Source organism: Elaeis guineensis, chromosome 1 (assembly GCF_000442705.2).
Source record: "Elaeis guineensis isolate ETL-2024a chromosome 1, EG11, whole genome shotgun sequence".
Classification (NCBI taxonomy): domain Eukaryota; kingdom Viridiplantae; phylum Streptophyta; class Magnoliopsida; order Arecales; family Arecaceae; genus Elaeis; species Elaeis guineensis.
The window spans coordinates 31,822,998-31,846,859 of record NC_025993.2 but is presented as its reverse complement, the minus strand read 5'-3'; the positions used below and the strand labels follow the sequence as shown (position 1 = coordinate 31,846,859).

General features: G+C 35.5%; 1 protein-coding gene across 8 annotated transcripts; it reads right to left on the bottom strand.

The window, feature by feature from the left end:
- Positions 1 to 16,703: 16,703 nt before the first annotated feature.
- On the bottom strand, positions 16,704 to 21,071 carry LOC105033894 (peptide methionine sulfoxide reductase B5). 8 transcript variants are annotated; one of them, XR_012138865.1, is made up of 5 exons: positions 20,560 to 21,067; positions 20,212 to 20,275; positions 18,832 to 18,972; positions 18,610 to 18,711; positions 16,704 to 17,256 (listed from the first exon to the last, which is right to left on the bottom strand). XR_012138865.1 is itself a non-coding variant. In XM_073252360.1 (3 exons), the coding sequence occupies exons 1-3, from the start codon at positions 20,904 to 20,906 to the stop codon at positions 16,910 to 16,912; spliced, it is 582 nt and encodes a 193-aa protein (XP_073108461.1). In that variant the 5' UTR covers positions 20,907 to 21,071; the 3' UTR covers positions 16,704 to 16,909. The 8 variants fall into 8 exon arrangements, 2 of the variants coding, with proteins under 2 accessions (XP_073108461.1, XP_019702361.1); XR_012138866.1 differs by having other exon boundaries at positions 18,526 to 18,711; positions 20,560 to 20,784; XR_012138869.1 differs by having other exon boundaries at positions 18,590 to 18,711; positions 20,560 to 20,784.
- Positions 21,072 to 23,862: the final 2,791 nt, after the last annotated feature.

Genomic DNA, 23,862 nt, shown 5'->3' with positions numbered 1-23,862 from the left:
GGCACCACTTAATCTCTCCAAACAAGTCCAAGGAGATTGATTTAATCCATAGATAGCCTTCTTTAGACAAACATTATTAACAAGTAGCTAGATATTATCTCAGTGGTAAGTCGATAAATATCTCATCCTGAAGATCTCCATAAAAAAATGCATTAGTCACATCTAGCTAGTATAATCCATGATTTCTGAACAATCACAGATAAAAAACTTGAATATAGTTCATCTTTGTAACAGGTGAAAAGATCTCTTGGTAACTTCAATATGTGTAAAATCTTTTGCCATTACGTGAGCTTTGCATCACTCAACTGAACCATCAAGATGGTCCTAACCAATACATAAAAATGCCTAGGTATTAGATATAACGACTCAAGACCTACCTAAAAAAATAGTTAGAAGTAATTATTTGAGATCCTTGGCACTATAATATATCCAAAATCAAAATACTGTCAATATAGAAGTACACACATACCCATATGGGTTCTCACATTAAAGATGAGTTAGACTTAGATCTTAACCAAGCACGTAAGAAACTGCCACACTTGAAATCAAATAACAAGCTAGGTGATGCATTTAGATCAAGAAATGAGTAGCCAAACAATTTTTACTCCAAAATATTAAAGTTGCAAAGGAAAAAGAAATCAAACATCATTAAACAAATGTCTTATTCATGTCAAAGCAAGATGGTTGAATTGTTTGACCCATGCAAAATATGCCCATTGGATGATTTGTGATGTCAAATAAGCAAAAACCATGAGAGGAAGTCATGGCTATAGTTGCTGTCTTATTGATCAGCTCATTAAACAATATAGGATAGAAAAGAACATTCACATGAATAGCTCAAATACTGACCAAGATTGAGCATTTTATTTTAATAAGCATTATTTTGCATTTATTTGAGGAATAAGTTGTATTTTTTGCATCAAAGATATGAGCCTTAAATGTAATAATGGATGTGTAAAAGGAATCAACTTAAAGATCCAGCACCTCATGTAATTGTCTTGAGATAAAGAAACATTTGTTTTGTTCTGAAACAGTAAACTAAATGAAGTTTGTGATGATATAAGCATTTTGGAGCTGAGTCAGAACAGTGAATCTATATACACTATCTTATAGAGCAAGTTGCTACTGACAATAACGTAGGAAATTAAAAACATAAGAGGTATTTAGAAGAGTGCCACAAGTTGGATTGGTTAGTCCAACTTAGGCTTTGAAATTTAAACATCTCCTAGTCATTATATAGGTAGTTATAAATTTATTTTTCAAAAGCTACAACAGAAGACTATGGATATGGAGGAATCATGAAACAAGTAGGTCCATCACAACAACCAATTTCTCACTCCAAAACTTTAGTTCGAATGGTACCACCTCTTGCCCTGCAAGCAAGAGGTCAAGTGTTCCATTCTCGATGGACTTGGCCTCCCCTTTTGATGATTAATTAATTTCCCCAATTTCATGAGCATTAGCCTGGCCTTTTTGATGGCCCAGACTTTGGCCTGGGTGGGGTGAGATGGCAATAGAGTAGTTGGCAGGATGAGCCCCTCCTAGTTATTAAAAAAAAAAAAGATAAAAGAATTTCTCAACCGTCGTAACATTAGAGCGAAACAATTATTCCTTCCCTAAATCAATACCATTAAGGTTCTTGTCTGAAGCTCCGTCCCTAAATTAATACCATTAAGGTTCTTGTTTGAAGCTTCGATCCTATGGCCCGACCCAGCATCCGTAGGATTTAAGCCCACAGAACATACAAGGTCTACCTTCATATTCATATATATTTATATTAATCTCATACAATGGTAATAAAAATAATTTTTAATACATTTATTCAATAAAATAATTCACAATGATTAATAAAAATAAACTAATATTTATTTTAAAAATAAATTAAGAAAAATTCATCTAGGATCCTATCATTGCTCCCCAAGCCATGCATGTACTTTTGGATATAAAAAAAATAAAATAGGAGTGAGCTTTTTGGGTTTAGTAAGTTGCCAGAACCTCTATTCTATTAAATATCTTGTACAGAAAAATAAATTTTTAAGTTATATAATTTTTTATAAAAAATCTTAATGAGTATAAAAGCATGCGATATTAATCAATATAGAATTGAAATATGCATGTGCTAGAAATAAAATTTCTCAAACAATCATGTGTCGATGTTCCACTCTCAATCTCCTAGTTTCTTTAACTATGGTCATGATCGGCTTGTGGCTAACCCCGAAAGAAATTAGATTCTAACTACAATATGCTGTCCATTGATTATGCGCTAGTGATTGCCCCACTAGAAGTCTCAAAGCACTATAACAATTTATTGAAATAGCGATGCTATTTTATCGGCACATATGAGAAGTGTCGGTAAATTAAAATTTTATCTAATATTTTTTTATTTTTATATTAGAATTAATGATCTTATTACTGTGAAGCTCAAAAACTAACACTTTATAGATATATGTGGCAATGTTACAACAACATATAGTAGGCATACGTCAGTAATGGGCAATAGCATATATTCTTCTTTTTATGTGGATGATTTTATTAAAAGTACTTTTCAATTTCATAATTCTAATTACAGGATGTATTATTTTATAATATATTAATAAACATCTAATATTCAAAAATATTGATAAATATTTTAAAAATTTAGTAAAATAAATCATTTAGCAGCATTCATAAAATTATCATGGATTAATAATATTTTACCAGCATTTGTAGATGCCACTAATTAATGTTTAGTAGCATTTTGATGTGTCACTGTAAGTTATATTTTTTTTTAGTTTTTTTATGCATAGTATTTTTTTATATGGCTAATTGAATTTGCAGTAATGCTAAAATATTAGTAAATACGAAAAAAATATTGCTATAAATAGTCTTTTAGCGGCACAATGAAAGTATCGCTGGTTTTCATGCTGATAAATCAGCGATACGATTATTGATGATATTAGTTCGATATTTGATAAAAGTGTCCCTTCAGATATTAGTGGTATTATTTCTTACTTTTAGTAGCACTTCTCTATGCTGGTGAAGACCTATTTTCTTATAGTGAAGGAAAACTAGCTTTGATATCATGGTAAGAGGCATACTCCCATCAGTATGAGCCAGTGATCAGCTCCATCTAGCTAAGTCTAAAAGAAAAACTAACTCCTGACTATAATATATTGTCAGCCGATATATGCCAATGATTGCCTCACTAGAGATCTGAAAGGAGAATAGATTCTAAATCCGTGTGATTATAGTCAGACTAGAGAGTAGTGAAATCGATATATAACATATTTAATAAAAGTATTTCATGTCCAAGTATATTATGTAAATTTGATTCAATATTTTACAAGCATTTCATGTAGAGCATATAAAATACTTAATTTAAACAATTTATCATAGCATTAGATAAATTTAGAAATCAAGTTCTATGCATGATACAACATGCTAGGGATAGAGATAACTTACAATTCATACTTTAGATTTTCATAAAACTTCACCAACCAGAGATATCAACCAAATAGGAGGGGACATGAAATGATTCTAAAATAATTGAATACCCTATTAGGCTTCTAAAATGCAGTAGACAGTTTGATTTATTTCAGGTTTTAATGTACACTATCGAATATGGCTTAATATCTGGGGTCTCGACTAATCCTAGAATTTAAATATTTATCAAATCTAGATATTTAGGTGGAGTTCATAGTTACCTATATGTAACGGATTTGGTCATGATCAAATCTCCTTGCTGTTCGGATATATGATTCCACCTGATCAATTTAAAATCTCTAAGTCAAATCTAATCCACCAATTAAAAAAATTTGAACAAATTAAAATGATCAGGCTCAGTTTGGGTGAATCAATGAGGTAAGAAAGAGAGAGAGAGAGAGAGAGAATTGCTTTGGGCTAAATCAGTGCAGGGATTTGATCTATTGGTGATCACAATATCTAGTGCACAGATCATAGAAGGGAGATTAACAAATATGAAAAATAAATTTATAGAAATTAATTAAAAATTAAACAATGAAGGAAATGAAAAAAAATAGAGGGGAAAGAAGAGAAGGAAGAGAAAGAGAGGGAAGAGGAGAGAAGGAGAAGGGAAAGAGCCCTCATGGTTAACTAACCATAATGGCAAGATGGATCATTGATCAGCCAAGATGGCCAGTAGCGATAGTGGCCAATTATAATGGACGAATCCCAAATAGAAAACACCCAAAAATTGGATATTTAAATCGACTAAAAATTTGAGGGATTGGCTCCATTCGAGAGGAAATAGAGGAGATGGACGATAATAGATTCTAATGGTTTGAAAGGCACAAAATCGAGCCAAAATAGGGTAAGAGAGAGAAAAAAGAGGTTTTAGATGGCTGATCCTTGGGTTATAGTGGCTTGTTGGCCACCATAAAGGAGGAGAAAGGGAGGAAGAGGAGAGAGAGGGCTCAATGATCCCAAACATAGGGGAGGAGGGGTTTAAATAGAAGATAATCATGGAAAAATAAGGTCAGCCTAACACCAGCTGTTCATCAATTGCATCGGCCTCCAATAGTCGGTGATGGTTTGTACTAGCTTGAAGATGCTACACTGGACACCGCTAGGTGGCCTTAGCATTTGGGGACGAAGATTGGGTAGGGGATCAGAATCTCCTTTGTTCCAATCTCTTTTTTTTGTCAAAATTTTGAATTGAAGTCAGCAAAGGATTTTACAACTTTAGTTTAAAATTGACCTAGGTGGGTCGAGTTTCACAAATATTCTCAACATATTGATAAATTGAAACCTATCTCGATAAAGCAAACAAATGGTCCTTAAAATATAGGGAATCAATAGAAGCAATTTTGTGTAGAAAATGGGATTTTAGATGAAGAGAGGAAAATGCAAGAGTTTAGAGTTCTCTGGGATGCAATGATGGGTATTGCGATTAAGCACTGATGGTTGTGCTCTCACTAGTGAACTCAGTCTTTGATTTAGTTAGTTGAACCAGAAGGGCCTTCTTAATAATGAGCAATACTATAGACAACCCATCTTGACGGTCAAGGAAAAATTATTACGTACATTGCATGCACAAATAGTGAAGCCCTATTCATCATCGTAGAAATAGTTTATTGTATGCACGATCATACTGGTGCACGCGATATAGGCAATAATCTCTTCAAATTGATTTGGAGAGGAATTATTTTTTACACTACATACACTGAGATATAGTGGTGTATTAATGAATAGAGCCCATAAAAGCAAGTGGCTATGAATGGTGGCGTGTATGGCTGTGTGGTGCATGCATTGTAGAAAATTATTTTTCCAATTTGGGTTAAGATCCATTGAGATTCCAAATATTTAGTCAATAAATTTTATTAAAATAAGTGTATAAAAATTAATAAATCACAAAATCTATAAAATAAATTTTATGAAAATTGAATCCAATCAACATTTAATCCGAGCTTCTCAACTTAAATCCAACCCAACCAAAACTACATTGGACAAAGTTGGGTAAGGTTAGGTCAAGTCTATAGATCAGTTTATCTAGATCAAATCCATCCCACTTCCTAAGATGTGAGTCTAGAGCCTCTGACCTTAAATTAAAGGATAGTATGTCCAATCTGACTATATGGCTAGCTTGACTACCTTGGGGAACACACAAAGAAGAATGGGTAAATCTGATCCTCCTCTGATCAAAGTTTCTTTTATTATTCCATTCCTTGATAGTCCTCACAATTCTTCTCAAGGGATCTTAGTCCTTAGCAGGGCAATTACTAGCCCTTGAAAGTTGGGGGCCGTAGTTCCAGCTTGGGCATGACACTATTACATAAGTCAGGATCTAGCTTAGGATGCCAGATCTATCATTGGAACTATGGGCAAAAGAGAAAATTAATTATGAAGATAGCATCATTGGCAGGTACCCCATTATTTTTGGATGAATGGATAGAAAATTCACTATGGATGGGATATACTAGAGTCTATGTGCTTGTGGATACAACAGAGTATCTGCCCAGATACTATGATTTGGTTGAAAGGAAAATCTATATGGTAACAATTCATATATAAAGAACTGCTAGACATATGTTACGTTTGTGGAAAATTAGACCAGACTCTGGATTCTTGTGACTATATAGCTGATCAGCTAGCAGATTTAAAGCCTATCTACGGTCCTTGTATTCGAGCTACCAGGATGCCTTTGAACTCTGCTTTAGGCCCAGAAACTAGAAGGTCACCAAATTAGGGTCTTGTTGGTAGATACTCTAGCACAAGTTAGATCCAACCTCAGAAAACTTCTAAAAAATCCCACCAAGATCCCAAATAGTTGATGACAAGAATCAAGGTTCTGTGGTGGCCTCAAAATTTGCACCTTTGATGAGTATTAATGCTGAAGAATTTGAAGATCGCCATTTAATGGACATTATGGAGGCATCCAGAGGCAAGGCTAAATTAGCTGGGGCATCTAATGTCAAGGAGAAGAGGAAGCAATCTTTGTCGAAGCCAGTGATGCAACGAAAATCATCAGGCTTTGATTCACAACCTCAATCCAAAGTTCTTATGGTGGAAGAGTTACAAAAGGAAGCTAAGGAGAATGGCGGGCACTTTGAGTCCTCTTCAAAGAAATATAGAACAACAATTACTAAAGTTTGCAAGTCGATGCGAGGAGCCACGGGGTCTTCTCTGACAATGGGAGTAGAGGATCATAATACTCAACTGGTGTCATATTTGGAGAATAGATGAACTTAGGATCTCCAATCACATACTAATTTGTTAACTCATCAAATGATAGTCCGTTAACTTCATTCTAATCTTATTCAAGCGAAGGCTTCATGCTCTACTATAATGTCCATTAAGGAAGCCTCAATAAGTACTAGTAGTCCAACTAATAAGATTGGGGTGCTGGAGGATATTAGAGATGGTCATAGGAGATTAGATTACACCCATCGAAGTCTCGATGAAGCTTATTGCATGGAATTATCAGGAGGCTGCAAAGCCTCCCTTCTTCAATTATGCTAAATCAATTATTAGGACCCATAGTCCTAATATTTGCTGTTTCTTTAAGAACTAGACTATGTTGTCAAGCCTTGCTTCAAATTCATAGATTTATGGGATCCTTATGGGATGCATATATGATCCCTTCAATTGATCTTTCTAGAGGAATTGTTGTAACTTAGAGGAAGTTAACTGGTGTTGTCCATTTTACACATATTGATAGACAAGCGGCTTTTAAAGTTATATCTTTATATAATAAACCATCTTAAATTTTGAGGGCAATATATGCTAATATGGATAGAAGGAAGAGGCAGAGCTTGTGAAAAGTTGTTACCTTTGTCTTGTCCTTGCAGCTTCCTACACTTTTGATCAGAGACTTCAATTGTACGCTTGAAGCTAAAGACAAAAAGAGTGGTAAGCCTTTTAAAGTGAACAGGGAGATTCAGAAGTTTCAAGCTTTTATCCAACAAATAGATCTACTTGACTTGGAGTACCAGGGGCCTTCACATATCTGGTGCAATAATCATCATGGTTTGGCCCGAGTGTGGAAGAGGCTCGATCATGCTTTTGCTTCTGACCGACTTCTGGATTTATTTTCAAAAACTACTGTTACTCACTTTACTAGGTTTGTCTCTGATCACTGTCCTTTATTGATCCATTTGTCTGACACAAAACCTTCTCGATTGGTGCTGTTCCGGTTAGAGAGGATGTGGTTGTCATGTGTTGGAATTAATGGCATTATCAAAGAAGCTTGGAAGGTTGATGGCAACCATTCTCTAGATATTAGACTCCCCATGCTGCTACATAAAGTTAAAAAGGCCATTAAACAATGGAAGGAATGTATTAGAAATCTTTTTAAAAAAGGGCAAGAACTTGAGCATCAAATGTATCAGATCCAGATGCAAGTATCTTACATTGGAGGTTTTTCTGATCAACAGCATATGCACCTCTTAGAGTTGTTATAGGCCTATCATGGGAATTTGTATAAGTAAAAAATCCTTTGAAGACAGAATTCTTAGATTACTTGGGTGTGTGAAGGAGATAATAATACTAAATTTTTTCACAAAACCATGATACTTAGGAGAAGAAATAGAACAACTATGATAAGAGATGATTAAGGGACTTGAATTCATGATCAAGAGGAAATCAAAAGGCTTCTAAATATTCAATTTTAGCAAAGATGGATGATGGAGCAATAAGTTGAAGCAATAGACTCCCCGATGATCGAAGTCTTGCTGTATTATGAACAAAATGAATTCTTGATCTAAGTAATTACTGTAGATGAGATTGAAGGGGCCCTTTGTGACATGCATTCTAATGATGCACCAGGTCCGAATTAGTTTTCTAGTTTCTTTTTCATTATTTTTGGCATATTATCAATTCAGATGTTGTGTTAACTAATAAACATATCTTTCGATATGATGTTATGCCCTCCTCATGGAAAAGCACTTATATTGCATTAATCCAAAGCTATCTAATTTGGAAAGGGTACATGACTTTAGATTTATTAGCCTATGCAATATTATTTATAAAATTATGGCTAAAATTTTGATTGCTAGGTTAAAGCCTATTCTTTCTCATTTGGTGTCAGCTGAACAAGAGGTATTTATCCAAGAGCAGAGTATTCATGATAATATATTATGAGCACAAGAACTCAGGCATTTTTCTTAGCAAGGCGCCCCTCTTTAGGAGGTTGATGATGTTAAAGCTGGACATGGAAAAAGCATAAGATCGAATTCATTGGCCTTTTCTCTTCATTGTCTTACAATAACTTGGGTTTCATCATAAATTTATTTGGTGGGTCAAAGCTTGTGTTTGTGAGACCCAATTGCTTTGTTTATTAATTGTCGGCTTTCTAGTTGATTTTTTCTGACTAGAGCCCTTTGTCAACAATGCTTATTGTTATCATATCTTTTTATCATATGCTCTGAAATTCTCTCCAAGTTCATACATTATGCTGTGCATAGTAGATTGCTAAGAGCTTTTATCCCTAGAGGTGACCCATTATTTCTCATATATTTTTTGTCGATGACTATATGTTAGTGGTTAGGGCCACTGTAAGAGATGGTATTACATTATTTTCTATTTTGCAAGACTACTGCGCCATATTTGATCATGCTATTTATTGAAAAATATATCCCAAAGCCAATCGTCAGTCTGTTGACGGTTGTACTATTTGATATAATTATATATGAATTAATTAATAAAATATTTATTTGATAATATAAGCTTGTACATCTTCTATATCAAACTTCTATGTTATGATGAAAGTTCTTAGGACTATTTTAAATTGATAAAGGAGAATTTATCATTTAGTCCTTAAATGAGTTCGCGATCAAATGATATGCTGTTATTAGGACGATAGACATATTAAGTGTAGGTCGTTTGTGTGTTATATAGGTTGGTTGTCCTCTTAACCAAGGAGCGTGGAGACGCTGGTATGGCATGCAGGTGAAATGTAGGAGTATATTTCACTGAATGTGACCAACTCTGAGTACTCTACTATCAAGAGTCACTTCGAAGAGATATGGGTATAAGTATCCCTCCGATCTGAGATCACCACGATGACTTACAAGTAACTCACTATGCTTTAGTGCCAGACTACCTGAATTTTTAATTTAGGATCAGAAAGTTTCTGGACATAGTCAAGTACTTGTGAAGTCGGTGCGTGAGTCAAGATGGAATTGACCACTCCAAGAGATTGGAGAGAATACTTTGTGTTTCAATCTAGTAAGACCTTGACCAGGGCAATCCTTGTGAGGAGTCACAGGATTTATTAGGTTGAGACACATAATGGATGTACTGTTAAGAGTTGATAGTTTAAACTCTAAGTCATCCTAGCATCAAGGGTCAAAGGGATGAATTATACAGTAACTATATCTAAATAGATTCTTGAGTGTTGCTTTACATATATTCGGTCTATCCGGATGTCGGGTATCATTGTTAGATGGTTACTCTGATTGGTACAGAAATCTGTTCCTGTGCTACAGGATTAGATTCAAACCTATGGGGTTACACATTAAAAATTTTTCTCCGATCACATGGCTAATCTGAAGAGTTTCAATGGACTGAAACTCTGGTGAAGAGTCTCACTGGATGGAGACTCTGCTGAAGAGTCCCACTGGATGGAGATTTTGATGAAGAGTCTCACTGGACTTGAACTCTATCATTAATGAAGGATTAATTAGTGATTAGATTACTAATTAGCTTAATTTAATTAAATATTAAAGTTTGAATCAAATCTGATTGAATTAGATTCAATTAGGTTAGGTCTGATTAGGTTATGAGATGACCTAATCGATGAGGGAGAAATGATCCTGATTTGATCGGATCTATGGCTCAATTAATTAATTTATTTGATCAGATTTAATTAAGATCGGAGTCTAATTAGATTAGGTTCATCATATTTTATTTGGATCTAATTGGATTGAATTTGAAAAAAATCTAATTGGTCAAACCCTAGAGTCCCAAATGAATGGGACTCTCTCCCTTGCGCCACCTAAAAGGTCTCACGCCTTTTCTCATCTCACAAAATTAGTTTGTGTGTGAGAAAATTAAAAACTAACCCTTTTTTTGTCATTTATTAAGGATAAAATTTGGTTGGTTTTGAATTGAGTTCAAAATGGTTTGAATTTCAACCTAAAATCCTATCCCTATCCTTCCACACGTTGGCTTTTTTTGAAGGTGCCCATTGTGTGCGAGAAAAGAAAGTATTTTTAATTATTTTTCATACTCAATTTTTTTTAATAATTCTCTCTTTAAGTAAGATAAGGGTGAGAAAAAGTTGAAGTTAAATTGAAATTCAAAATGATTTGAATTGCAACAAACTCCAGCTCTTATCCTATCTTACCTGTTTTATGCGACAACAATAAAAAGGCTACAATTTTGTGAGCTAACTGATGAGAGCTTTTCACTGTGAGATACCAGAAGGAAAAAGGGCCAAAAATCTTCTTTGAGGCATGAGGTTGGGTGGGCTTCTATCTTCCTTAGCGTGAACAAAGGAGGAGACTGATCTTCTTTCGAGTGAGAGACCTAGAACTATTCTAGGATTTTTGGGTGAGAAAAAACTAAAGAGAAGAGTATCTTCTTCTAATTTTCTCTACCATCCAGCATCCTCCTCTGATCCATCTTCGACACCGAAAAGGTTTGAGGTGATCGAAGAAGGAGATCAAGTCAGATCTGCCATTAGAAGTCGACTGCGCGAGCTAGCACTTTCGCGGAGGGCTGATCGGTCCGAGAACTTCATGTGGATTATCTGTAAAGGTCGGATGCTTATGCGGCTACGAACGATCAGAGAGAACTTTCAGATCTACATTCTCGATCGTAGAGTTTGACTATCCATACTCAGGTATTGGGTTCAGAACCCTAAAAGTAGTAGATTAGATCTATTACTAAATGCTGTTTTTGATTCACATGCTTGTTATTTTAGATTTAGATTTTTATGCATATAAATTCATGTCATAGATCCGTTTATAGAGATTTTAAGATCAAATCTTATGCATGCATTTGTAGATTAAATAGTTTAATCTAATATTTTTCGTTACAAAATTTTTTGAAATACATACATGAAACCTCTGCACATCCCAATACTATTAACATATCTAAATCTCATATTATGTTTAGCCTGTCTACATTTTCATCGATTAAACATTGGATATGTTGCTTGTTGAATATAAATCAAAGAAGGAGGAGCTAGAAATATTTGGGGGTTCCTTTGAAAATTAAGAGCTTAAACTCATCTGATTTTGACTATGTCTTTGAGATGGTGATATGTAGGATTGTGGGCTGAAAATGGAGAGCCCTTTCACTTGCTGGCAGGGCTACTTTGATTCAATCGATATTGTCTTCAATTCGATTATATTTTATGTCATGTATTCCTTTCCTAGCTTCTGTTATTCAAAAGATAGAAAAAGAGATTCGTGCTTTTCTTTGGGGGCATGATTCTAATAGTAGAGGACTACACTTAATCTCTTGGGATCATGTCTACATACCCAAAAAGTGGGTGGGGCTTGGAATTGCGTCGATGATCCGATGGTGCCAAGAGGACCTTTATAAGTTGGCAGCAAAGGTGGTCTTAAATCCTTCTTTCCTTTGGGCGCATTCAGTGACTGAAACATTTCATTTTCAAGGTACTTGAGACTTATATTCAGCTCTCTAAAATTGCTCACCTATCTAGAAGAGATTTTGTTCTTCTGGCACCAACATAAGATTTTAGTTCTAATAGCTTGTTGGAAATAGTAGATTCATGTGTTTCGTGACCCTTGGATTTCTAATATCCCACTTGATAGGTGGCCTACCTTTTTTAATATGAATATTGGTGGGGTTGATGTTTTTGTTCTTATCACTCCTTCAAAGGGTGGAATGATGATCTTTTGGCTATAATTTTTCCAATTAAAATGATGAAGTTGATCCACTATTTGCCCATACCACAAGGGGAAAGGTATGATCAGTTGGTTTGGTATCAATCAAAGCAGTCTCTTGTGCATGTTTTTGATATGTATATGGCTGTGGAAGGATCCTTTGCTTTGGCTTCTAAAGCAAACTATGCTTGCATCCTGGAAGTTTAAAATCCAACCTAGACTTAAATTCTTTTTGTGGAACTTGTGTGGGGTAGATTGCGATGTAGGGCTATTTTGATCAGGAGGAGGATTATCCCACTTGGTGGACAGTTTTGTGATTTGTGTTTGGAGACCAAGGAGGATTGGAACATGTTGTGATTACATGTTCATTTGCTGAGCAATGTTGGCAACTTTTAACTGAAAGGTGTAACATTACTTTTTAACTCCTATTTTTATCAGGACTTATTGCATTGCTATCAGGTATGGTAGAGGAGGAGGTGAAATCTAATGCTGCTTATGTGGCCTGGATGATATGAAAAGCTCGAAATGGATGTGTATTCCAACAAGTCCAGCAAACTCATCATTTGATTCATATGGCACTATTCCTATCTAAAGAATATTTGGCTATTACAAAATTGGGGCAGAGGCATTTAGTGTCAGCTAATGAAACATCCATCCACATTTGCATCGTGGCTACCCCCTCCCACTAGAGTATTTAATATTAACCTTAATGCTTTTGTAACATGTGATCAAGCAACAACTGGCTTTGTGGTTAGAAATGAAGTTGGCCAACTAATTATACTTAGGACCGACAATTGATGCTCTCATCTGTACCATATGCAGAGCGTTCTACAGTGTAGTTAGGGCTTCAGGTGGCTGCTAATGAATAGGGAGCTCAACATGTTTGGATTGAAGGTGACTCATTAACAGTCATCTCTTGGTTGCTTCAGTATAAATCTAAGAACTCTTTAGTTCCTTTGATAAAGGATATGATAGCTTGGCAATAGATATGTAGGCTATGCCATATTACTCATATACATCGCGAAGCCAATCGGATAGCAGATTACATGGCTATTCGTGCCTTGCGAAGCGATATTGTGTGGAAAGAAGGGGATATTCTGGATCTTGCTTTTGCAACTATTTTGCAAGCTGATGCATATAAAATCTTCTTTTCTAGGCATCGATGAAGCTATGAGGATTGTTAGCTAGATGATAGATGTTGGAGATAAGTGATGGCTACAGTGGTACAATTGCTTTATACAATTTCTGTAATAGGTATGACTTGTTGTGGCTCTCTTTACTTGGGTTAGTGGTTGGTTTTGAACTCTTTCATCTGATGGACTGCCTATCTCATTTAGTTACACTGAATCTTGAACCTTTAGTGATACATTGGTTGCTGTTATATATGTTCCTCTTTTTACTGTCGACATTGTACCATAGTGGATTTCTCATAGCCATGCCGGCTTGTCAATACAAGATTATAATCTACAACAAGTATTTATGGATCTGGACATTGTGCATAGAATATCCTTTTCTAACTCATGTGTTATTTGTTGCTGTGGATGTATCTCAGGTTTGCAAATACCCTTATGATTATTCTTCGTATCACTACTTCATAATATCAGTCAAAGCACAATATATATTTATTGATCAAGTTATCTATGCAACCTGTAAATCTCAAGGGGCCTTTATGGCTACTGGCTATTTCAAAACATCTAGATATCTCCTTAACTTTACAGAATTTGTTCAATATTTACTGTATTTTACTTGGCCAAGGCATCCTAGAAACTCGTTCGACACTCTTTCTACTATTATTTCTCTCGAATTACAAATGCTGATGCTTCAAACTCAAGTGATTTATTAGTGTTCGAAATTTTTACATCATTTGCATATGTTTCTCATATTAGAAGGGACACTTGTGATGGATTCTTGTGGAGAAGCTTTTTCAGGGTTTGGCAAAATAGAATATAGGGGAGTAGGGCCTCCTAATTTTCTGTTTTAAGTTATCTATAGCTGTTTTGGGCTATATTAAACCATTTGAATGGATGTATCGATCTTGTAATATGGAGATAAAAATGTCTACCTTTGAACTTTGTACTTGACCTTTTATTTAATATTAAGATTTACTTTTTTTCCTATCAAAAAAAAAAAAAAGATAGATAGGTGGGGGCTACTCTCTATTTATCTATTTATTTTAGCTAGCAAAAGAATAAGTGCAAATGCACATAGAATCTATCAAAATATAAGAGAAATGTTGCGTGCAATGTTGTTATATTTTCAGAAAAAAAATTTATTCGTTGCTTTTGTTTAATTGGTATTTAATACTTTTTGAATTAAAAAACAATAATTATTGCCTGCCTAACAAACATTGGAGGTCATTAAAATAGAAACATAGACATTGAACCAGAGAGGGGACATTTGTCCACCAACCTTACGAAACATTTTATATCTTAATTTTATGGACCGCTCTCGTATTAAAATGGTATGACTGTCCGTTTGTTCCTTATTTAGCTGTTATTTTACACCCAATCTTTATACAATGTCTATAGTATACAAGTATTTTACACATAAATTTATGTACATTTTTGTATCTGTTTTGCACGTATTTTATGCATAAGCGTGTAAAGGACTGTATACCAAACATTGAACAGCCATCGAAACTGGGGCAGGAATAGACCTTTCGCTTGATAGAGATTAAACGTCAAATAGGAAGCCAAAGAAAAGACACAGTGTCCAAAGAAAGAGTTACGACTTAAGCTGATACAAAAAAAGCTGGCAGATTGTAAAAAATTAACATATTATGCTATGCCAACATAATTAAAAAAAAAAAAAGATATTCTGCTCTCAAGCATGTATTTGGAGTTGTAGCTGATGCTGCATTTATTAAGCACGATTGTTGCACACATGAATAAGTGTGTCAAGCACTAATCTCCAGAAAAAATTTTAAAAATCACGAATTGTAGATGAGGCCTAAGGTAGCTAACATCCTATATTTGGTTGAGCCAATTGCTATGGAAAGCTTGGTTGAGACCCAAATTGAAAGCTTCAATAAGATGCTGGCCCTAGCTAGTTTTCAACAACCTGAAAAGAAATGTGTGATTCATCAAACTTATAGTAATGCTATAATAACACACCAGAGTTCTAGATCTCATCACACCTGTATTCCTTGTCTATTTTCTCTGGGATGGCATGAAAATACAATTTCGCAGAATAAGTTAAGATGTCAACTCAAACAAAAGTAGGTCGAGTGAGATGATTCAGGCTGAAGTCTCATCTATTATCTCCAACCTCGGAGCAACGACCAAAGCCTTGGAGATCAAAAGACTGAGAATCACCATCAAAGAGGAAAATTGGCAATGTTCACAATCTGAAAAAATTAAAAGATTCAAAACTGCACAAGTATGAATCATTAGGCCGAGATCCTCCTAACCCTCATTATCGTTTTTGCAAGGAATCTAACCTTACCAAGCAAAACTTCATTTAAACCTTTTTAATAGAGGCCAATTCTAGGGAACCTGATCAACTATATTTCTCTAACTCATCATAGATTTAGTTGCTTGGAACTACTATATAACAAACCTTTTCTGACTCGTAATGAACAAACTGATTTAAATAATAGTTCAAAAAAATAAGTCAACCTAGCACACCATGCACCCATATTAATTGAATGGTGGAACAATCTTGTGCTTTACTCCAAATTGTGACAAAGAAAGAAAAAATCTTCAGAATAGAGGGCAGCATGCTGTAACTATTATAACCTGTTCAAGAATGAACTGGTTGAAATAACATGACTGCTGATATTAAAACAAGCTTATAATTGGGGGATTGAAAAACTTGAAACATAAAAATCAGGGTCATATAAAGGAAACTTTAAAACCGGCAAGCTTAACATTGGAGTGCTAACATCCAGGAACAGGAAGGTTTCCTTTCCTCTGAAGTTAGGGCTGACCATGTTCTTTACCCTAGAACGGCAGGCTTGATCCAAATTATCAATATAAGGTTTGATGCCATTCATTGACAATTGAAGATACAACCAAGGCACTCTGTAAGTCATTTAACATAAACTACCCATACAGAAAACTTTAAAAAAAAAAGGCAGATTCAAAAAAAAAATCCTAAAAACCTATCACTGTTTGTTCTAAAATATCCCATAGAAGCAAGCAAGCTGCTTCTGGGTCAGGAACTAACTTTCATCCCATTAAAATGTAGCCGATTTCTTATAGGAAAAGGAACAAGGAATGCTAAGTTACTGCCACCCATCTGGATTCCAAGATATGCGTGACCATACTTTGAGTTTAAGACTTGTGACCTGAATGAGTTTACTACAATTAAGATTGAGAAAAAGTCATGGACCTGCACACAGTTCAGAGGAACAATAGAGAGAATGTTTGAAGTCATTCTACATAACATTTCATGGACAATAAGACGTAGTTGATGATAATAGATCCAATTCATAAATTGACAATAAGTAGCAGTTGAAGATAATAGATCCTTATACATAAGTCAACTATATAATTTATCTAGGAAGGCATCACATATAATAAACATGAGAGAAAAGTAGCTGCTTAGGAGGCAGGAGTGAACTTGAGCGAAATGCTATTGACACAATGACATTCATCAGTTGGTGTGTTAAACCCCTAGCCTTTAAACACATGACCCAAATGCCCACCATAAGCTGCACAAGTTATTTCCGTTCTCCTTCCATCAGGATCAGACTGAAAGCATAAGTCACACTTGTTAAACTATTATTGTAAACACAGATGAATTGGCTGAAGGGAAGCATGAAAAAGAATACATTGCTGAAAAATAATACAAAAAGGAGCATAACGAGCGATTTATGGCTCCAGGAAGACCCCCGTGGAAAGCTGGCCAGCCACACCCAGAATTGAACTGGGCAGTGGATTTGTAAAGTGGGGTCCCACAACCAGCACATTCATATATGCCCTCAGCAAAGAATTTGTCATATTGACCAGTGCCTGGGTATCTGGAAAAACATCATATTCAATAAACATAAGAAACAAGATCAATTTTTTGACTTGGCACGCAAAATAAAAACCAAAGAAATTGAAGGAAAAAAGAAATTGAAGTATTTATTCTTCTTTATTTGTTTTTCACGGTCTCATATGCGACTGCATGCACACAAGTACAAAGATATGCTAACCCTAAACGTTAGTCCGACAATATTTTCTCTTTGTTGCAATATGTACTTTTCAGATCCTTGATGACTATGATGATAATGCAATACATTGAACAACCATCGAGTGAAATGATTGGATAATCTTAAGCCTTAGCTGTAAGTAACAAGCATTTATTCCATTCTTTTGTAGCCATTTAATGAAATGAATTACGTTGGTTTAGCAATTGACTCAAATTATGAGCTACTCAAGAAGCCAACATCCAGTTATACATAACAAGCAATATACTAAATTATGAAACAATTGGTGACCGTGGCATTATAAGATTTCAAAGCTGTACGTTCCACTTCTTTTTGTTTTAAATTATTCTTTCACCTTTCTTTGTCTAATTTATTTTTCTGAGGTTGAGGGATGCAAGGCAGGGCTGGGTTCCACTAGGGTGTCCACTCTGTGCTTTCTTTTAACCTTTTTTAGAAATAAAATATACTGTAATAAGAACCACAAAGATCAGAAGCCTGGCATGAAATCTGAAACTTACCCATTCAAGCTCATGAATCAGTATAAGCTCATCATCAGAACAATCATGGAGAAAACCAAGAGAACTGGTTGGTTTAACTTAAGCAGAAACAAGATTTGCCTTGTCTTGAGACTTGCAATTTGCATATATGCAAGTGTGATGAAACGAAAAATGAGGGAAGTAGAAGTCAAGTCAGAAACGAAAGACCACTTGATATTGTAAGTTATCACTTGCATGTTTTTCTTTTGGGGAAAAATAAATGTTGACCCAAAATTATGAGATTTTCAACATCAATGTGAGATTCTAATAGAACACTTACATGGATCACATCTTGAAGCTTATGTGCATCAAAATGCCATTGGATTTGTGGGATGAAAAAAATCATCTTGAATTCCATCACACATTCCATTTGTTATTATTTTGAAAAGAGAACATTTCTTTGCAAAGTTTGTTATTTGATTAAAAACAAAAACAACAATATTTCTATAAGATATTTACTTGAATAAACAATTTAACAATAAAACCATCTGATAATGTCAAAACCATGCAAGTGCTCTTTCCCTTTAAATGAATTGATGACATTATTATGACGTAAACCAACCAATGGAGCCTTTCCCATTTAATGGTGGTTGCAATGGATTACAACTCCAAGTTGAGAAGGCTACATGGAAGAATTGAGCAAAACCTTCATGACCAGTTGTTTAGATGACGTCAATCCTCCAGATTCAGTGCCGAATTCCTATTCCAAGCATCTTCAAGCAAGAAGCCTGCCACGAGTCCTACAAGGCTAGTTGATGGAGGGAAAAACTAGAAGTTTAAGATCATCATGCAAAGTATCTCTCGATATGAACAATTAATATTCAAATAAAATAATTTAAACAGAAAACAAAGAACCACCATTTAATACCTGAATCAGCAGCAGGTACAAGAATAGCTTCGAATGCAGCAACAGGGAAGTGGAGCTCTAAGAAAGCTTTGAATAAGCAAGCACCTAAGAAGCGGGTGCAGGAGCAAGATAGTGGAGCGATTTTGAAGTAGGTGCAGCACTCTAGGTTGAAGACTCCACATAGTATGAATCAACCAATTGAAAATCAGATAAAACAAGCAATGTACAATGAACCAAACTAAGTAGCTCAAAAAACAAAATAAAGAGTACAAAAAGATGAACAGGTGAACAGGTCATTGTCTACATTCACACATATCCAGACCAATGGATTTTAAAGTTAAAAGTAGATACTAGTGGACAAGCATGTGATTTCAGCTGATATATGTATTCATCCCAATCATCAAGCATGCTAGAAATAGTGAATTAAGAAGTAAATTAATTAAGCAATTTAAATGTCAGGCAGCAAAATGCATGTGATTCAGCAGATAGGAACACTAAAACAAAAAGTCTTGGAAAATAATAAGTAACATAAAATATAATATTTCAAACAATTACTTTGATGGTTCTGAGATGGCTAGGGAGCTAAGACAACCCAGAACAAAATTATACTGATCCATAGTTCCAAATAAGAAAAGAGATGCACCTAGTCATCAGCTATTCAAGTTGATAAGTACTGAAACTGCCAACTACAAAACAAAATTATAGTAATCTATAGTTCCAAATTAGAAAAGAGATGCATCGAGTCAAACTAGAAAATAACAAGTGCAAGACAAAACAATTAAGCAAACAGTTTAGACTATTTCTCAAAAGCCAGCTACAAAGAAACAAACAGCATAAGTGATAATCAAAACGGCAATAGGCAAACCAACATTTCCAACATAAAAGCCATGAGTAAGTGAGTTTTAATCCACAGGCATCAACTCAACAACATTATGATTAAGCCATAATTCAACTAATAAGGAAACATAAGGCTTTTGATGACAAGGAAGTCATAAGAATCCAAAAATGAAAAACCAAATTGCTCAAACAATTATTACATGAATACATAATCAAATTCATAGACTAGGAACCTAGATGCAACAAGGCTAATTATCACGATCGACCAAATTCATCAAGCATTTGACGAAAGAAACAATCCAGAATCGGAAATGTGTCGATTAAAATCTATCAACCAAGAAAGTCATGCAAATTCACATGGTTTATTTCACATTGGCACATCAGTCCCTCAGTAAAATCCCAAGGTGACACAGATTTTTTAATATAAGCACAAGCCTTTAGTTCCAAAATTCTTCTCTCTCTCTCTCGTCGAAGTCATATCTTAGGGCCAGTTACTATCAACCAAGAGAAAAAGAAGTACGGAGCAAAAGGAATTGAATTGCACTTCCAAAAATTAGATTCTACCTCTTTTTGTCCATCCAAAGCTGCAAGCTTCTGAAAGTTGAGATCTTTTTGATTGGGCAAAGATCTAAATGGGAAAAAAAAACCATTAATTTAAAGAAATTTAACCGAAGTAGATATCTAAAATCCAACGATTTCAGGGATTTTATGAATTCTCAATACACATCCAGGACAGCAGACATCAGAAATATCGATTAAATACAACTAGAATCACAAAATATCGTGATATTATGGTACATAAAAACAAACACTCAAAAAAAAAAAAAATCCATTCTTACTCAAGCCACAATAACTCCAAACTCAAAAAAGAAAAAAAAAAAAAGGAATTGATGAAATAAGAGCCAGTCTTACTCAGTTCCCTTCATCCGAAGGATCCGAAACTGCTCCGGCGAGAGGATCGCCCTCCATTCCTCCTCCGATTTCTGGACGGAACCCGTCGACGCCATCACAACACCAACCCTCTGGCTCGGATGAGACAACACCAACCTCGGCTTGGGTGCGGATAAAGTGCTGATCTTGGGCGGGTTTATTGTAGAATTTAAAGGGATTCTGTAGAAAGATCTACTTAATGCGGTGCTGCACCTGGAAGAGTGAACGTAGACTGGAATCCGGGCAGGGGGGATCTGGGGAGTGAGAGCTATTAGGGTTTTGGATGGAGCCTGGGATGCATTCCTCAAAAGCTGGTGCTGGATCCCCATATCTCCCCTTTGCTCTTCTTTTTTTTCGGTGGTAGGTTTTGGATCTTAAAAAAGAAAAAGCATGGTTTTAGTTATAACGGTCTCATCCATTCTCCATAAATAACATAAAAATCATGCTGGATTGCCGTCTGTTCGTCTCTTATCCTTGTTTTTTTTCCCTCTCCTTTGGTATTATCATTGGGAGGAAAGCGAAGCATGGCTTTGGATAAATGACATAAAAAAATATAATATGATGACTTTTTGTTATTTTTCATTATTTCTTATTACAGATTATTATTACACAAATAATAACTACATCTTCTCTAATATTTTTTGTTAATAAATAAATATTTATGTTAAATTTTAATTTCAGTCAAAATTCTGATAAGTGATGCATGATCAAAAACTATTATTTTATTTAATAAAATAAAAGAAAAGATAATATCTTTATTTTTTCCTATTGTTCATTATGTCTGCTACAACATTGTTATAATATTCATTATTTGAATGAGTATTTTAATATATTTAAATATTTTTTGAATAAACAATTTTACTTATAATGGTCAAAAATTATTTTTTAAAAAAATAAATCATTGTGATAAAAGTATTATTTCAGATATATATATATATATATATATATATATATATATATATATATATATATATATATATTAAAAAATATATATGCTTAAAGATTTCTCTTTGGAGATTTAAGGGGCTATATACCAAGGGCAAAACCTTGTTGGGTTTTCTAGGACTGCAGCGAGACTTATCAGAAAGATCATGTCTATTTCAAAATTGTGATTATTGATTTCATTTAATCTATTTGTATTAATGATGATTATTTTTATTTATTGATAAGATGAAGCTACTTCATTATATATATAGGAGGATTTTAAATTTTGAGTACTAGAATTTAGCACTTTGTAGATACCTCATGGTGTATAAAATGAAGTTGGTTACTAGAAAAATTATAGGAATGTATTGTTTTTATTGAAAAAATAGTTTTTTATTTTTTTTCAAAAAAAAATTAATGACTGGATTTTTGATTTTTTTTAATTTTTTTTTATTTCATATATTTTTTTTACAATCAAGTATATCATTTATAGATAGCTAGGATTTCACTTGCTTCATAATTTTCCAAAATGTCGTGAGAGAAAAAAAATTTGAAGATGCATAAATAGAATAATACCAAAATTTTTGATGTATTATTACCTAAGTTTGACACTTGAAATGGCTCCGATGTGTGGATGGTAGAAAAAGCAAATGAGAAATTTTGTCTATTTACAGGCTCGCCTTCTTGTCTCCTTATAGGGTTAATGAGCAAAAAACTGCGGCATAACCATGGTTATTGTGCAAATTCTGAAAAGCTTTTTCCTGTTGGAGCTAATGCTACTGCATGTCATGTTGATGCTAAATTTTCAACCAAAATATTTGGACCATCATGTTTCCAAAAATATTAGGTCACCTCCTTTGACATCTCCTGATGCTGATCTTCTGGAACATTATAATCCAACTGATGCTGGTAAAAGAAGGTCAATTTGCCATTCCGTTTTGGTTGTCTTTCTCATCATTTCAATCCTTTACTTTGGTTAATGTACAATAATTAGTGATATTTTCATATGTGCTTATTAAATGTTATTGCATGCAAGCTAGCAAAAGCAATCAGATCATGCAACTTTAATTTCAAACTTTATGCTAGGGTGGCTATTGTGGCTAATCCCTCCGTTGCCCAATCATCGGGAACGCGCACCTGCAAGAAAAGTCCTCACTGATCGGAGATGCCTCCGACGAAAACCCTCCAATGGTCAAATCAGAAAGGAGACTAGACAACAGTGAAAAATCAGGGGCTCTGCAGAGGAGAGAGAGAGAGAGCTTGAGAGCTTAAGAGCTTAAAGGCGCTTCAGAGAGCTTACCAAAACTGTTGTCTTATCCCATTTTATAGTAGAATACGGTATGGTCCCGCCATTAATGATGCAGATCTGGGAAGTTGTCAAATCGTCGGGGACTGTCAAATCACCGTGGGTTGTCAAGTCATTGAAATTAATCCATGTCCTTGGCAGGACAATGCCCCAGGGCGGCCATACCGCATGTTCCTGATGGGGCAACAGCCCATAGTGGTTGTACGGCGTTTGGACGGATTGGCCGACTATATGTCGGTATTCGACTGTCGGGACGTCGGGTGGTGACTCGGAGACACCATCGGCTGATCTGGTGCCTTATGGAAGTCAGATGTCGGCTGCCACCCCCGACAGTGAGTCGGTAATGTGGGTTCGACCGTTTGACCGGTTGAAAGCAGTATCGGTCTGTTTGGCTGGCATACCTTCGATCGGATACTGCCGGCAACCATTGTCAGCAGTCATTGTCGGAGTCGTTGTTGGAGTCGTCTGTCAGTCCGGTGGGTAGAGTCGGGCATCGATTGGATCGGTCCGAGGGTAAGTCAGCGTACAGGGGTCAGTCGGTATATCCCAACAGTTGCCCCCCCACTCCTGAGTCTGACGTCATGTCGGCCCACGTTTCCACGTGGGCATCGGCTTCGGACGAAAGGAGTGGTTTTCCATCACGTCATACTCCGACTCTAGCGACCGTACCAATGAATGATCCGGTGTCAGACGTCTCATCGAAAACATAAATCGTCGTCTCATTGGGAACGCAAACCGCCATCTCATTGGGAACGCAAACTGCCGTCGGTTAATCAATTTCGAGATGCAGTTTTTTCCACCACGTGTCAGGGGGCTATTGGGCTGGAACCGCTCATGCGGATGGAGGCGACGTGGCTCGATCTGGGGGCAGGTGCGTCGAACCGAGAAAGGGCGCAGGCGCTGCCACGTGTCGACATCCGAAAAACCCTCGTTCGGCGCACTTTCATCTTGACCGTCGAAGGGCCTTATATATATGCGGCCACTCACATCCAAAACTTCACTTTTTGCTGTCCTGTTTCTGGCGCTGAGGCTCTGTCGAGTTGTCCCCCAGTTCT